The 15,969-nt window shown below is 33.9% G+C and overlaps 1 protein-coding gene and 1 long non-coding RNA gene across 2 annotated transcripts; both read left to right on the top strand.

The window, feature by feature from the left end:
* Positions 1 to 1,396: 1,396 nt before the first annotated feature.
* On the top strand, positions 1,397 to 3,900 carry LOC135644481 (uncharacterized). Its single transcript, XR_010498485.1, has 3 exons — positions 1,397 to 1,488; positions 1,574 to 1,966; positions 2,169 to 3,900. It is a non-coding gene; the product is annotated as an uncharacterized LOC135644481 (long non-coding RNA).
* Positions 3,901 to 3,946: 46 nt separating this feature from the next.
* On the top strand, positions 3,947 to 15,236 carry LOC135644480 (GDP-mannose transporter GONST1-like). Its single transcript, XM_065162069.1, has 8 exons — positions 3,947 to 6,471; positions 6,597 to 6,736; positions 7,816 to 7,945; positions 8,388 to 8,486; positions 10,509 to 10,663; positions 12,071 to 12,187; positions 14,605 to 14,702; positions 14,793 to 15,236. The coding sequence occupies exons 1-8, from the start codon at positions 6,199 to 6,201 to the stop codon at positions 14,834 to 14,836; spliced, it is 1,056 nt and encodes a 351-aa protein (XP_065018141.1). The 5' UTR covers positions 3,947 to 6,198; the 3' UTR covers positions 14,837 to 15,236.
* Positions 15,237 to 15,969: the final 733 nt, after the last annotated feature.

Below are 15,969 nucleotides of genomic sequence, written 5' to 3'. Positions count from 1 at the left end.
TGTTCCTAAATCATTAATTAATCAAAGTTCATAAGTTGGTTTCTAATGGATTTAGAGTTGTTTATATTCCTCATTAATAATATTTTTTAATAAATTTACAATGATATATAGAGATGTCAAAAATATTAGTCTATTCAAAAATATTATAACTAGCAGGCTAATTTCATAAGGATACATAATTGAGACTTTTTTTTTTATTTTGGTATATGAGAGGGTTTCTTTTGGGTTTTGGGTATTTTACCTCCATTACGATATATATTTTTTTAATAGACTTGTAGTTTTTCTGGTGGGGTATCAAAATCAAAATCAAAATCACTGTAGACATATTCGAAAACACTATGAACTAATATACAATAGAAGTGAATTTGGTTGTTCTTATTGATCCTAAATCAATAAGTCATTTTACACTTTTTTTTTTGGAACTGCCACGACACAAAATCAAGACCATATATTGTCAGTGTCTTTACATCCGATAAATCAAGAATTCTTATTACGTTTGGTCATTTCATCAATATACCAAATATCTCATTTTTCATATGGGATACTTGCATCTTCTTCATCTCCGGCCACCCAACAAAGGAGAAGAAGTGAATCTAAAGGCAAAGGCATATGACTCCTACATATTTGATAAATATTTCTTAATCCTTTCACCGACTTAGAGTCATCTTGAAGAGTTGATGCTTCAACTTTATAGTTGTAAGCAAACGATTCTATTTATCCATTCAGGACAATCTAATCGATCCCAATGTAACTGAACTAATCGATCTCAAGTTTGAATCAAAACTTAAAATCGCATGGAACATAACTTAAATCTCACTCAAGTTCAACTCCAATCGAGTTCTGATCGAAGTCCAATTTAAAAATTGATCGAGTTCCGATCGAAATCCAATTTAATTAGATTTTAATGATGATTATCAGTCAAATAAAAAAGATTTCTTAGGAGACGATTTTAATTGAAATGACTCTCTTAATTACTTACTTATTTTAGACACTCTACTTTACTCTTCTCTAACTAAATATAATGTGACGAGACGTGAATACATTATATTTAAAATTAATAGCTAAATTTTTTTTATCTAAAAAATAAAAAAATTTCATGAAATCTTATAATTGATAAGAGAGCTTAAAATAACTATTTTTTATTTTTAAACTATTAAAGAATCTATTTTTAATTTTTAAAAATAGGTCCTTTAATGGTCCATTTTTTTTTAAAAAAAATAGTCATTTTGATTACAAGGTCTTATAAAAATTTTAAAATTTTTGAAGAAATTTTTTTTAATTACATTCTATTTACTTATTTTAGGAGCTTTGCGTGGAAAAAACGTAACATTTAGTCTTGTCAAGGCAATCGCCAAAAAAAAAAAATAATAATAATCGACCTTCTTTTTCCTTTTTATTTTTCTTTTCCCCTATCCTTCCCGCCCGTAGTTTCTTGTGGACTAACCAACCCTAGATCTGGATCTTGTTCCGCTCTTATTCGTTCTTCAGGTGCTCTGCGATCCCTTGTTAGTTCTACGCTCATCAAATTTGTGGTTGTTTATTTTGCTTCACATAATCGGTTTCCGTTTTCTAGGGCTGCTGAGGACGTATCCCGATGGCTTCTTCACGCCTGTGCGCCACTTAATTCTCGCCTCATTAACATCCACGAGGTCCAGTTTCAGTGAGAGCTGAGAGCTTTCTATCTTCTCAAGTTTATATTCCAGCGCACGATCTGGTCTCCATGTGCCTGTACCATGGCCCTTCCTCGAGAGTCTTCTTGCCCAAGAAATGGGGGCGTTGTTTGAAAGCAGTGAAGTTCGCACCTCGCTCCTCGAGCTACCAGCAGAGGGCGGCGGATCGCTTGTCTCCTTCCCCGGATCTGGAGGCTTCGGATGAGGAGGTGGGGCGAGGTGTCGGTGGGGGTGTGCACAGACGAGGGAGGGGCCGAAGGCGAGGTAGTCATGGAAGCGTTGAAAAGGAGAATTTAGTAAGTGTCAAAAGGACGTACCTTTTCAGTAGGTTAAGACCATCTTATATGCTCGCCCTTCGAAGCCCAGTAGGTTAAAAGGACGTTTCCTTTTCAATGTCTTGTCAACCTTTCGAATTCTTTCTTCGAAGCGGGGATTCGGTCCTCTCTCTCTCTCTCTCTCTCTCACTCTGACATCCCTCTTGTGTTATTCCCTTCGTAGCTGACCCTCGTCCTGCTGTGAGGGGAGGGGGGCTTCTTTAATCGTCGAAGAAGGCGGATTTGCACTTCTTTCGATCGTTCTCCGCAGCTGATGGGTTCCAGGTAAGCTTTTGTTCCGACCTCTCGCTGAGAAAGTCGAGTTTTTGTTCCGGATTCTGGAAGAGCCCGATGACAGAGGATTTGCTTGTTCTTTTCATTTTTGTTTTTGTTTTACTTTGGGTTGATTTTAATGGTTTAAAATTAGCCAAGACGGGGTTTCATCCATAAAGGAAAGTTGTTACTTCTTTCTTTGTTGGGGATGGCAAGCGGTGTGGAAGGCTTGCTTCTTGTTATAAGCTATGCATGCGCATCGCTGAACCACCAAACAGTGAAAAGATTTTTCGTTTTTTGGATACTTTGGGTGTTCAAGAGCTTTTGATGTGCGTCAGATATTTGTCTGGTTTATGTCGAAGTTGGAACTGGATGTTCGTATCGTTTCAGTTCTTCCGAAATGTAGTAATTGCATTCTTTCAGTTCTTCTAGAAACAGTAATTGTCTGAAGAATTCATTTTTGTTTAATCAAAATGTATTATGTATGACAACCTCTGCTAGGGTCAGCTTCTCTTTAACCTTTTCTTTCAACAGTGCATCATTCTTGATTTTGATCATTGTAACTTGTAAGTGGTATCCTTTTGCCGTGTTTTTAATCTTCGACTTGGTTGGTGTTGTTTTTTGCATGGAAATTATGGTTTTGTAATAACTCATATTGATACCTTTTCCATTCTTTTACCAGTATAATTTGTTGATCTAGGTCATTGAATCTGGATTTCACCTTAGTGGGTTGTCTAATATATAGAGGATAATGTTATCTTAGTTATATTTACTGTGTACTCATGTGTGCTCTACTTGATCGAAGTTATCAGAAGACTTGGTAGTGTTTGATTGGGTATTTAGATGTTTAATGGTCACCTGAATTTTGATTGTATCTTGGAAGTGAGAGATTTTCGAAGAAAATGTTTGTGCTTCGACAGTTCTCTTGGTCCTTTGGCACAGCCTGTCATGGTGATGATATTTCTCTTTTAATACTTGTTTGGATCATATAAAACCATCAATTCCTGCATAGTTTCTAGCTTATGAGCTTTAAGTTTATGAATTATTTGGTAGAAAGCTACAGGACCCACATCCTAGGCAGGGTGGATTGAATTGTCCTGTTACAACAAAACCTCTTGGGTTATTTTCACGTGCTCTTGAATTTAGCTGTGATTATAATTTGTAGAACTTGGATATATAGCATCCACTCCTCAGAGGTGTACGAATCACCTCGACATAAATACTGCAGTTTGCTTGTGCCTGGAATTACTAGATAATTGGCAGATCAAATTCAAATGATTCTTTCTCCTCTGGGAATGTACTGATTTCTTAATATGATGTAAAACCTGTGATTAGTTTTAGGGTCAGTCGTTTGGTTGTAGAACAGAACACAATCCCAATAGTGTTCCATGAAAGATATTCAGATAACTTTATGACGAGCTATCAATTGAATGTGAATTTTGTAAATAGTTATTCTTATAATTCCAGAGTTCCTCTAGGTATTCCTCTAAACTCTCCCAAGAGTTCTTGGTAGACTTGGTTCTCAGAATACAAGTGGGTTGGTTCTAAATGGTGAAAGATCTCTGCTGATTAGCCATGAACAGAATGGAGGTGTCGTTCCAGTAACTAGTCCATTAGTCAGTGGAAGAAGAGATGTCAGCAGGCAGGCCTCATTACGTCTCATAATTTAATCCACAATGTTTCTTGTCATCCACACCCTAGTGTCTTTCATGTTAATTACCAGTTCGGCAGTTCCTATTTTTCCTTGTCATTTCTTTGAAGTATGCTCCATCTTTCAGATATCTTAACCTAAACATAAGTATTTACAACTTGAAGTGCTGAATTCCTGAAGAACAGGAGATTGGGTCTCATTGTATTTCATCTGTTAAGTCTTGCAACTGCCTAGTCTGATCTTTACAGCTTTGTAATTGACTAATAGTTATACATTTTTTACTTTAAGTTTAGCTGAAAAAAATTACAGTAATAAAATCATAAACTGACTATTAAGAAGTAATCAAAGTCAAGATTTATATTTCTTCTAGTACCTTGTGCTTTTTCAGCCTAGTATTTTGATTGATTAAGGTCCAATCTGTATGAGTGGATTCATGTTGAGTGCAACTTGTTTATCACTCATGTGGCTTGTCTATTTTGTATGAGAAAGAGTGTCTCTATGAGGTTGAACAGCTTTATTATTAAAAAAAAATCTGTTTGCACTGTGATTGTTGACAAGAATACTTTAAAGCATTTTTTAACATATGTATTGATAGCTAAATATCAGTGAAGCAATGAATTCTAACTTCTTTCCTTGCGGTTAAAGTTCAATTTATTATTTTAGTTGCTTCTATAAAATTGATTAATATATTTGTATGATTATCAAAATTCTTTCCATGATTCACTTTAAATTTCAAGCTTTTTTACAATTGTTTTTTAGTTGAAGTTGAAAATAACTCTGTCCAAAAGTTTTAGGTTGTCTTCCATACCCATATTGGTGCACAAGTAACCTTATTTTTTACTTCTAATCTGCAGATCTTGAAATTTTCCAAGATATTAAACCATTTAATCACATATATAGAACTCTTTGGTCAAACTAGATCTTTAATCTTTCATACAGTAACTTTTCAATCATCAGTTTCTAGCCCAAATATACAATTCTGATAACTTTGCTGTGAAGTTGCTCTTCCTCTTGCTTTTTTTGATGTGATTTTAGTACCTTTCCATTATTGTTTTCCTTTTCGTTTTCTGCTTAAATATTATTACTCCCTTTGCCGTTTATTCAGTTTTTTCTCCATATTAATTTTTACATTGCTGCTTCACTCAATATTAGAGTAATCGTAAGCACCAAATACTGTCAGTCCTTGTTACCTTCGCAGCTTACATTTTGTCTTTTGCAAATGGAACATGTACACTATTCATTAAGCATGTTATTATCTTTTATTTTCATATTATTATACAATGTGGGAATAATATTGTTTATGTCAGTTGATATTAACATAAAAATACTATTCTTGGCTTGATTGTGATTACATTGATTAAGGGGTTAACTCAATGTGCAAGAGACTCAAGTTGTACATTACAAGGTTTTTAATTTAGTACTGTACCTACGTATTGAGCCTTGCTCGGTACAATACATACTGGCATATCGAGTGGTACACCTAAAATAGGCATAAAACCCTCCGAAAATATCTAAAAAATAAAAAAATGTTAGGATAGGATTTTTAAGTTAGAAATAAATATACATTTAGTATAATTTTAGCAAAACTAATGTAAATTGGGTAAAAATAGTGCCACATATCTTTTTCATGCTTTGAGGAGTAGCTTGTGAATAAAAATTATTGCTTTGTTGAGTTTAGGAAAGTGAAATTGTGAGAATAAGAGAGAGATTATGAGTAAAAACGAGTTTGAGAGAGTTTAAGAAAGTATGAGAGTGAAATGGATTGAAAGTGGGGGGAGGAATGGGTTTAAAAACCCTATAGGATGCCTTCAATAGTCAAATTGATTTGAAAACCGATATACATTGGTAACGGTCGTTTTCCATCGTTACCACCCAGTACAGGTCGGTAACAGTCAAAATCGACCGGTACCGCCCGATACAGGTTAGTAATGGTTGAAATTTCGATTGTTACCACTCGGTACAGCCCCATATTGCTCGACGGGGCAAAAAATCTGGTATCGCCCGGTAGTGAGTGGTCCGCGTGCTAATAGGCTGGTGGATCGGTACATACCACCTGTGCCGGGCAGTACAGTACGAAATTAAAAACCTTGGCACATCATGCTACATAGTATACATCTAATTTCTTGGTTGCATTTAGAGCTCATGTGTATGTATATGTTTTTAGTTTAATCTGGAAAGCAATTGAAGAATAGCTTGGTTTTCTTTTCCTTCACTCATTTCATTAAGCATGTGTTACATTATATCTGTCTCTTTCTTAATCCTATCCATCTATCTATTAATATGCTAAATTATGTGTATTGGCTTTTGCAATATCTACTTTTATATATATAGGTCGATGGCCGGATTAAAATCTTTTCGTGATGCTGAGATAGACTTGGAAGATGGTAAAGTTGAGAAAGATAGGGATAATATTTTATGCAGCTACAAACCTACAAAGCTACGTAATCAAGCTCTTCTTTCTGGTCTTGCATACTGTATATCATCATGCAGCATGATACTTGTAAACAAATTCGTGCTGTCAGGCTATGATTTTAGTGCTGGTATATCGTTAATGCTTTACCAGGTGAGTAGCAACCTGTACTCTATTTTGTTCGTCTAAATCACACCTAATGAACTATAATTTAATACATTATCCCAACATAAATGGTCTAGAATGACTTATAGTTTGATGCCTTTTTTTGTTTGCAGAATTTTGTTTCAGTAATTGTAGTTTCCATTTTGAGTTCATCAGGTGTAATATCAACAGAACCTCTCACATGGAAACTAATCAAAGTCTGGTTGCCGGTGAATGTTATATTTGTTGGGATGCTTATCACAAGCATGTTTAGGTATAACAAGTTCCTAGAACACAGATTTCTTTACTATTATCCTTTTGGATAATTCCAAGATTTACTTATTTCTTGAATTTATATTGAAATTAATGGTCTCAACTATTAAATTAGAATGAAAATGGTATGCCTAGTCTTTGTGAGAAATGTCAATCAATTCAACTTATTTACTTCCAAATTTTTGCAATCTGCTTGTAATTTTAGGGCATTTTGTACTTTTATTTGGATAGGTACTTCATGTTTCCTTGCTTATCTTTTGCTTGAACTGCTTGCACTTTGTACTGAAGTGGAGGAAAAGGAATCACCAAAGCTTTCTCTTTGTTTAAGGTTGAAACATGTTTTTATAAGTGTAGACTGTGAGAGAACATATTTAAGAGTGCTAATCTGCTTATAAATTTCATGTCTTTAGAGCTTAAGAAATTTCTTTCTAAATATTTTTCTGATCTCAAGGCTGTGATATGAGGCAAAGAAGCTTTAGGTAACAGATATATTCTTTTTAGTTATAGATGGATCAATGATTCCTGACAAGAAGCTTCATTTGTATGCTAGCAGCCAGTGGAATTATGCTAATGAGTTTTTTGATGTGCTACATTGCCATTTTAGAACAGAATATACAGAGGGCTCATCGCATATAAGAAATCTTGTTTCTTGTCATAATATTTAGCATCAAACATCTTTTTTTTCATGGTAATAGGATTGAAAGCAAATTAGGGTTCAATCAAACAATTATTTTGGACTTTTTGGACAACTTATGATAATATGGATTTTTCCAATTGTTCTTTATTTAGTATGTTTGATGCCAATTCTTTTCTATGCCTTTGTCAGTCTGTAGTACTCTCATTTAGTTCTTGTTTTTGTTAATATCAGTGGTCATCAGTCTAATATATACCTTCTTTATTTGTATGTAATTCATCAGTCTTGCATTTGGTAGCATAATACTTTTGGAATGATTTATTCCTCTATATGCATAAGCTATAAACCACAACTTCATCACATATGACTGACGATATGGAATTCTATATTCTTATATCACCGATTGCTTTCTCAAATGTTGCTCAATGAATGCTTTCTATTTTCAGCTTAAAATACATCAATGTTGCCATGGTAACAGTTCTTAAGAATGTCACCAATGTCATTACTGCTCTAGGGGAAACATATCTTTTCATGAAGCATCATGACAGAAAAGTGTGGACAGCCCTGTTCCTAATGGTACATTCCTATCATGTTTAGAAATTTTCAACATTTACTTCAAAGAAAAATAAAGTAAATTTGATGTTGTTCCTTGTTTTGGTAGCATCAATTGATGGTGCATACATCTGCATAAGATAAGTGTTTTTTTGAAAATATTTAAAAAAGAAATTTAGCATAAAGAAGCTCTTTCTCTTCATGCATTGTTCTTTTGACTCAGAAATATCTTTATTTCAAACAATTATTAGATGCAAATTAGTAGATCTTTTTTTTTTTACTACTTCTCAATAGTTTAACTAATTTTCATCACATTCATGTTTGAATAGATCTAAGTACTTCATGTTCGGAAAAAGTCCACATTGATCTTTAAGAACAATTAAAGGCTATTGAGATTTTTTAGTTGTGAAGGACTTTGAACTTTAACATTTAGTTTTCTGATTTTTAACATTTTCTCTTTTTGCAGATAATTTCTGCGATTTCTGGAGGGGCAACTGATCTCTCCTTCCATGCAATTGGCTATGCATGGCAGATCATAAATTGTTTTCTGACGGCATCATATTCGGTCAGTTGCTTATGTGCCTTATTCTCTCAGCATATATGAAGTATCAGTATTTTCTGGTTTTGTCAAAAATGAAGAAGTCACATCATATGCTATATATTTTTCTATCTTATTCATAAAACATGATTTTGTTTGAACAATGTTTTCAACATTTGTATAACCAAGATAGACTTTTAGTACCAGAAGTTCCTTCTCTTATATATATATATATATATATATATATATTTATTTATTTATTTATTTTTCCTTACACTTTATTTCTATGTTAGTGTCGTTGAAATAAGATGTTGAGATGAATGTTTAGGCCAAGGTCTGCCGTACCAAAGTGTACCGTCCGGTACCGCTACAGTGCTACAGTGCTATACTGTAGCACTGCTACAGTATGAAAAATAAAAAATTATTCGGTACACCAGGGCATACCGAGTACCGCCCGGTACACCGGTACCGTACCGTACCGAGCCCGGGTCGAAACGCCGGTATGGTACGGTACAGCGAACCTTGGTTTAGGCGCACAGTAAGATTAGAAACATTTTGCATTCATGAATACTGCACAAGTGGGGGCAATTGCAACAAAGTTTAAGGTGCTTTCAAGTTTCAACATATCCAACAGAGATTATACAAGCACTAGCCAGGTGAGGTGAGTACTATATATATATATTCGAAAAAGGTTAGATTTCATTAATTGAAAGATAATGTTGCACCATAAAGTCGGTTTTTGCCACAGCCTTGAGGGTTGTGGTGATTGAGAACAAGACTCAGGAAACTATATATTACATTTCCCAGGATCACACTCCAATAAAGGTAAGGACATAAAGAGATTAATCTCAGGAGGGAATTGAGAATTGAGATAGTCACTTGACTATAGTAGTTCACAGATGAGAAAGAAAATTGGTGGCTCTATTTGCTTCTCTTGTGCAAAGGAGAACACTCTGTGATCAAATGATGATCCCAAAGCTTGAATTTTATCCACTTTTATCTGGCACTTCCAAGAAGCTTAAACCCTTTCATTCAGTATCTCCATAACAACCTTTAAATCTAACCATGAGTAGATTAACCTCGAACCACTTTTCTTAGCTTCCACATGGCCAAGAGATATTTGTCTGAAATTCATGAATGAGAATATTATCCTCCTTTGGTCTTCCTTTGACAGAAGCAATAATAGGCTATTCTTAGTGATTTAGCAAATTACATCCAAGCCCCATCATGGTTGGACACAGGGATCTATCTGTATGACCTGTGATCCATTCACATGGAGGGGGCAACCATCTCTCCCAGGAATGTAGTTGATAGTAGAAAAGAGAGTAGAAATGCCAATTTTGAGAACAGGCCCGATTTGTAGGAGTGTCTTCAGCCTTGTTAATATAGTGTTAATTATCCTAGAGAAAACATATGAAGAGATGATAGAAGGTGATTTATGGACCTGCCTTTTGAAACTTTAATTTCTTTCGGTCCACAAAGGATATAGTAGCACTTAAAGTCTTAGAAGAGAATTTTGGGAACAATTAAGGAATATGGTAGTTTTTTGTTTGACAAATAATATTGTCCTTAATGGAGCTCAAAATGACCCTAATTACTCATGATCTACATCTATTATTTTTCTTAATTTTGGTGTTAAATCATTCGAGAAAAGTGGGTATTAGTATTCACCTTGTCATGGAGAAAGCCTGTATGCCAACACTCGTATAGTACAATGTATCTTCATGCTTAGTTGTAAGTACTTGGATACCTATTTTCTGGATACATGATGCATTTGTTTGGCCATATTGGAGTCAGCTTATTACAGCTGATCTATATACCATTTTGGCCCTACTATAAAACTTACATATTCTGCAGTCTTTGAAGAGGCTTTCTAATTGATTTTGCGTGTTGGCTATTTTTCTGATCTCTAACAGTTGATATATAGAAATGCAACATATATATCACAGTTATTTTGTAACAGTATGACATAAGTCTTCTCCATAACGCCAAATTCATTTTATGTTCCTTGATATGAATGACTAACAAATGCAATTTTATATATCACAGTTAACACTACGTCGAGTCATGGATACTGCAAAGCAAGCCACTAAATCTGGGAACTTGAATGAATTTTCGATGGTTTTGCTCAATAACACTCTTTCTCTGCCTTTGGGACTTCTGCTTATATTTGTTTTCAATGAAGTGGACTACCTCTGTAAAGTGTGAGTGGATAATTCAAGTTGATTATTATAATTTTTACATCATTTTCGTCGCTTCATATATGCTTCTTTCACTTTTATTTCTCAAAATTAATTTATTTCAATTCTATGCTGTGTTACTTAAGGCATTGCAAAACAAATAAACCTTTATGAATGACAGGGTTGGATTGAAAGAAAAGTCTGCTTACCATGGTGGTTAGTAATAATTGTGTTACAGCAGAAACAATTGTTTTGGCCAAAGCTTACTGTTCTAGCGAGGGAATTACAGCCAAAATGGGAGTTCTAGATTTTATACATATTGTCAAATTAATTGCATTTGATTGACAATACTCCTTTTTTATACTAGTTTAAAAAGGAAAAGACATACAAAAGAAAGGGGGGGTGGTCTTGTTATTCCTATATGCTTTGCCCTTTCCCCTTTGGTGGCCTTTCTACCAAACTGCAATTTTGCAATTTTACCATGAGTTCATAGTAAAGACCACAATTGCCTCAAGCGACAGAGGCATTAAATGCCTGAGATAATTGGATACAACCTACTGATATGCCCATAGTCCCATGACAGGTCAGTTTGTCAGGAAATCAATCGCCTAGTCTTTTATTTTTTTTTTATGTTTTTTCTTTCTCTCCTCACCATTTATTGTTATTATTATCATATTTTGATTTTTTTTTCCCAAATGGTAGCATTTGCACAAGCAATGGCATGTGTTACTATAATGGCACATTGTTCTGGTGATTGGCTGGCATGACCCATGTCGTTAAACCTTACATACATGTTTATTAGGTTACAAATGTGATATGTTTATAATTCAGAGACCAATTAATCATTATTAACTGAAGTGGAAATTCAATGACATACTCTACCTCAGCAGTGAGATATCACAAATTGATAAGGAAAACAAAAGATCTGCAGATATATATACTTTATGAAAATTGTACAATATATGCAAGAGGTTTGAAAGAAAAACTAGTATCTGGTGTTAGATTTAAATCAATTTACCTGTGAAAAACGTAAGACCAAAGATTTTTGAATGCTAATTAAAAATAATAATGGAAATGGATCTTCTTAGTCAAACTTTGAACTCAAATAACTCTAATGTGCCTCTGTCAACTCATTCAAGTTTTAAAAAGCATTTGCAATTAAAAGGAAATAACAATTGTTATATATTAATAACAAGGAAAAAATCCAGAAAACTAATTAAATATGAAAAGCTTGTTTTTGTGAGACTAAATGTATAACTTTGAGGGTGATATATCTTTTTCTTCTCTGCACTTATCCACTGCTTCATATCTGTGGTACCTTATCTGGCTTGGCATCGCTTTGACACTTTAATCACAAGAGAATATTGTTTTCTTATCTTGATTGTTTTGGGAAGGAGGTGATATCTTATGAATTCTCTTGTGAACTGGCAGGCCACTTTTGAAGATGCCTATGTTCTGGTTGGTGATAACTTCAAGTGGTTTTTTAGGTCTTGCTATCAGCTTTACCTCAATGTGGTTTCTTCATCAGACGGGTGCAACTACATATAGGTATGGTGGAACAAACCTTAGTTGTCAGATAAAATACACTGCACTTTCTCATTTCTCTGTTGTCTAGCCTCACCCACCACCAGCGAAGCACCACATATTTGTTTGAACATTATAAGGATAGTTTTACCTTCACCCTTTCTTTTTTTTGGCTCATCTATATGAATCAGAAGAAACACCATATCAACAATCAACATCATTGAAGCATATTGTTTCTCTAGAGCTTGAGTTGCCAAATAAACTGTCAATTCTACCGAATGATTTGTGGATTTCATAAAATTCAGTCTAAAGTTTTTATTTAGCTTTAACTTTATTGTTTATGCTCTTTTATTAGACCACTCTTGTTCTGATTTAGCATAAAAGGCAATGCGCAAGATTGAGGGCAAGTTTCACAAGTTCACAATATACACAGATTGAGGCATTGTTAAGGTGGTAAAAATCTATTTCAATAATGACACTTGGTGGATGAATCAACTAATTCTGAATCTGTAGCTGGTTCATGTATTTGAAGGACAAATAATTTACCTCGCTATCTGGGGGTTAAAATTATATGCACCTAATTTTGATCAGTATACAGACTGATTTTGGTTGACAATAGAAGATAAATTATCTTGCGTTGAATTGACTTGGCAGCAGAAACGTACGAAATATAAGGATTAGAAGGTATGTTAGGAAAACTAGAGGAGCTTATGGACGATAATAGCAAAGGAAGGGTGATAAATTATATATTTCCCTTTTTTTAAGAAATTTCATGCATATTATATTTTTGACAGCTAGATACATTCTTGTGCATTTACAGAAAAAAATTTGTTATTTTTATCAAGTCCAAAATGAATCACAAATTGTTTGTCCAAGTAGAAATAACAAACAAGAATAAACCATATGTCGCAACTATTTTGGGTCAGCTACGTAGATCTTTTTTGTTATCGAGCTTTTAATATCCCTATTTAACTAACTATAAAATTAAGACTGAGGCTTTAAACCAAATCTTACATTAAAGCCAAACATGCATGCACCGGCTTGTTGTTGCTGAAACGCTCGTCCACTTGACATTCCAATGGAAATCTAATTTAAATTCAAATTGGTTGAATTTTAACATGTTGAGTATGAATTCCTACATTAAAATCATCAAAAATCAAAGTTGAATACTTGAATCTTTTTCTGTATCAGAAAAATGAAAATACACAAATGATGGACCAAACTTGTTGAATGAACTAGAAAAATATTAGTGTAGGATGTCCTTTTACGTAGGATCTGAGATGCAAGCTTTTGAAATGTGCTGCCATTAGATTCTGGTGCAGAAAGTGAATCCTTTGACATGTAATTGATGGACGGTCTTCAAATAGATAAACTTAATTTTTCATTCTAGATAGATCCCTCTATTTTATTTATATTACTAAGGTATCATCAACCTCACGATGAGCATGCCAGTCTGATGGTACTTCAGTAAGTCAGCTAAAAATATAATGTGTTTTTCTTTTTGTTGAAGTCCTTTTTGGTGACTTCGGCACTGTTTCAGCTATTATTTATTCCGGTTCAGATTGATTCAGTTGAGATCTCTTTATATAGTCAATTTTTTGTTTCATCGTTTAGTTGATACCTCTTCAGAAATTAGAATGCTCTAATACCTGGACCTCTGGCGTACAAACGAGCAAATCTGTTTGACAGACATTTAAAATTAGTTGATGCAACACATGTTGTTCACTTTGGTTAAAATAAGCAGACTGAAACAGAACACTAAAAGTTGAAGAATATAGGAAAGAAGAGCAAACATAGAGAGGGCCAATGGCTAGAGAAAGCAGTATCTCCTTTAAAAACTAAAACAGTGTGCTGTAGCTTGTTAGACTGGGGATAGAATTCAAACTCACCATGTTTACCTTCAGAAAAAAAAGTCAAAACACAGCTCATTTATATTAGTTGTTCACTTAAATAGATATAACATGTTCAGTAAGCCTATGTTTAAAATAATAAATTAAACTCAAACTCCACCTAATGCCGAAGCTAAAGTTGGGTGGCACAATATATTAAAATAAGAATTAGTTTTGTAAAAGCACAGATTGAGGTATAATTATTTTTAAGATTGCTAGAATTTTTTTCTGGATTGGCAGCATTTGTTGGTAGGTCCTAGAAGTAGGAACATTAATTAGATTAATTTTTTTATGATGATTGATAAACATGCATCATGTTCCATCCTTGGTGGACATGGTGAGTTTGAGCTCAAGGCTATAATCCAGCATTCTGTAGCTTCTATGTAGAAGTGAGTTTGAGCTCGAGGCCTCAAATCAGACATTCTATATTTGGGCTTTAAGGAATGTATTAAGCAACTTCTTTTGCTGGTCAATAATCGAGCATTATGATGCTAGTTGTACAAAGTTTTAAAAATTTTGAGCAAATCATGACTGTTGTGTGGCTTTTGCCAGCCTTGTAGGATCACTCAATAAGATCCCTCTTTCGATTTCTGGTATCATTCTCTTCAAAGTTCCAACCAGCATGGAGAATTTCTTGAGCATTCTTTTTGGTAGGTTCTCTTCATTTTACTTCTCTGCCTGTGTGCGTGTATCCAGATTCATGTTTTCTAATAACTTATATGCTTAAACCACTTCTGCAGGCCTCTTAGCAGGCGTATGTTTTGCAAAAGCAAAAATGCGGTAGCGATCTCAGTCCTGAGGCAGAGAAAGATGCTCACACAACTTAGATTTGAAAAAGAATTATCATATACAATTCAAGGCATATAGCATGAAGTGATCGTGGGACCGAAGACATTCTTGATACGACACGTCAAAGAAGGTCCAATGCTATTGAAACCTCCTTATTAAAGGTTAAAATATTTTTCATCAAGGAATTTCATTTTCCTGGAGATATACATGGTAAAATTAATGGGCATTGGCGGAAAATTTCTTGACTACCTAGCTCTGCCAATATACTCCCACATGTAAATTTTTTTTTTTTTTTTTTTTTTGTGTTAGTACATAAATTCATAAATACATATATAATTGCACTTTTTCTTTCTTCTGGATAACTTATCTATTACAGCTCCTGTTATTTACTTCAACCTTACCTGATTGTACTTGCCAACTAGCATGTCTTGGTAAGGACCTAAAAGGCCATTCTTTGATTTACTTGGATTGTCATGCCATTAATATAAATGAGTGACAAAATAAGAAGCTATCTATGTTACAGCAGGGCAGGAGAGATTTAGGACTTTAGCAAGCTCGTATTACAGAGGAGCACAAGGGATAACCATGGCGACGGGTGGGTATCTGTGTAAAACCATTTGTCATCTTATAAAATTGCTATTATTCCTTCATATATATATATATATATATATATATATATATATACTTGTGGTTCAGCACTGCTTCTGGTTGGTTATTATTGCTGTTATTGTTTATGGTCTATTGGGTAAATTGTAACGAGTACCAGGTTCATAAGATCAATTCAGGGTCTGGATCGACCAAGGGTTTATACTATGAATTCAAGATAAATGTGATCAGTATTAAACAAATGAATATATATATATATATATATATATATATAATTATTTACCAAATATTAAAAAAACGAAACAGTAGTAGTTTAAAAGTATTATATCTGAAAGGGGAATTTCTAGAGTAAACCAAATTAGTTAAGCAATTTTCTTTGAGTTTTAATTGGTCATTATCATGGTCAGCATTCGGTTTAGACATTTTATTAAAAAAAAAGAGTTTCAATAACTTAGTGACTCTTTCTTTGGTTTCATTAAACGAAGAGTTGGTCAATTTTTCATGAAGACAAGGCTCGTAAGT

The sequence above is a fragment of the Musa acuminata genome, chromosome BXJ3-8, assembly GCF_036884655.1.
Source record: "Musa acuminata AAA Group cultivar baxijiao chromosome BXJ3-8, Cavendish_Baxijiao_AAA, whole genome shotgun sequence".
Lineage (NCBI taxonomy): Eukaryota > Viridiplantae > Streptophyta > Magnoliopsida > Zingiberales > Musaceae > Musa > Musa acuminata.
This window is presented reverse-complemented; position numbering and strand designations above follow the sequence as displayed.

Excerpts from the sequence above, each read along its gene's own strand:
- LOC135644480 (XM_065162069.1), top strand. The coding sequence starts at position 6,199 with ATGTGTATTGGCTTTTGCAATATCTACTTTTATATATATAGGTCGATG. Across the intron at positions 7,946-8,387 it reads GGACAGCCCTGTTCCTAATG|ATAATTTCTGCGATTTCTGG; the intron begins GTACATTCCTAT and ends CTCTTTTTGCAG. Across the intron at positions 10,664-12,070 it reads GTGGACTACCTCTGTAAAGT|GCCACTTTTGAAGATGCCTA; the intron begins GTGAGTGGATAA and ends GTGAACTGGCAG.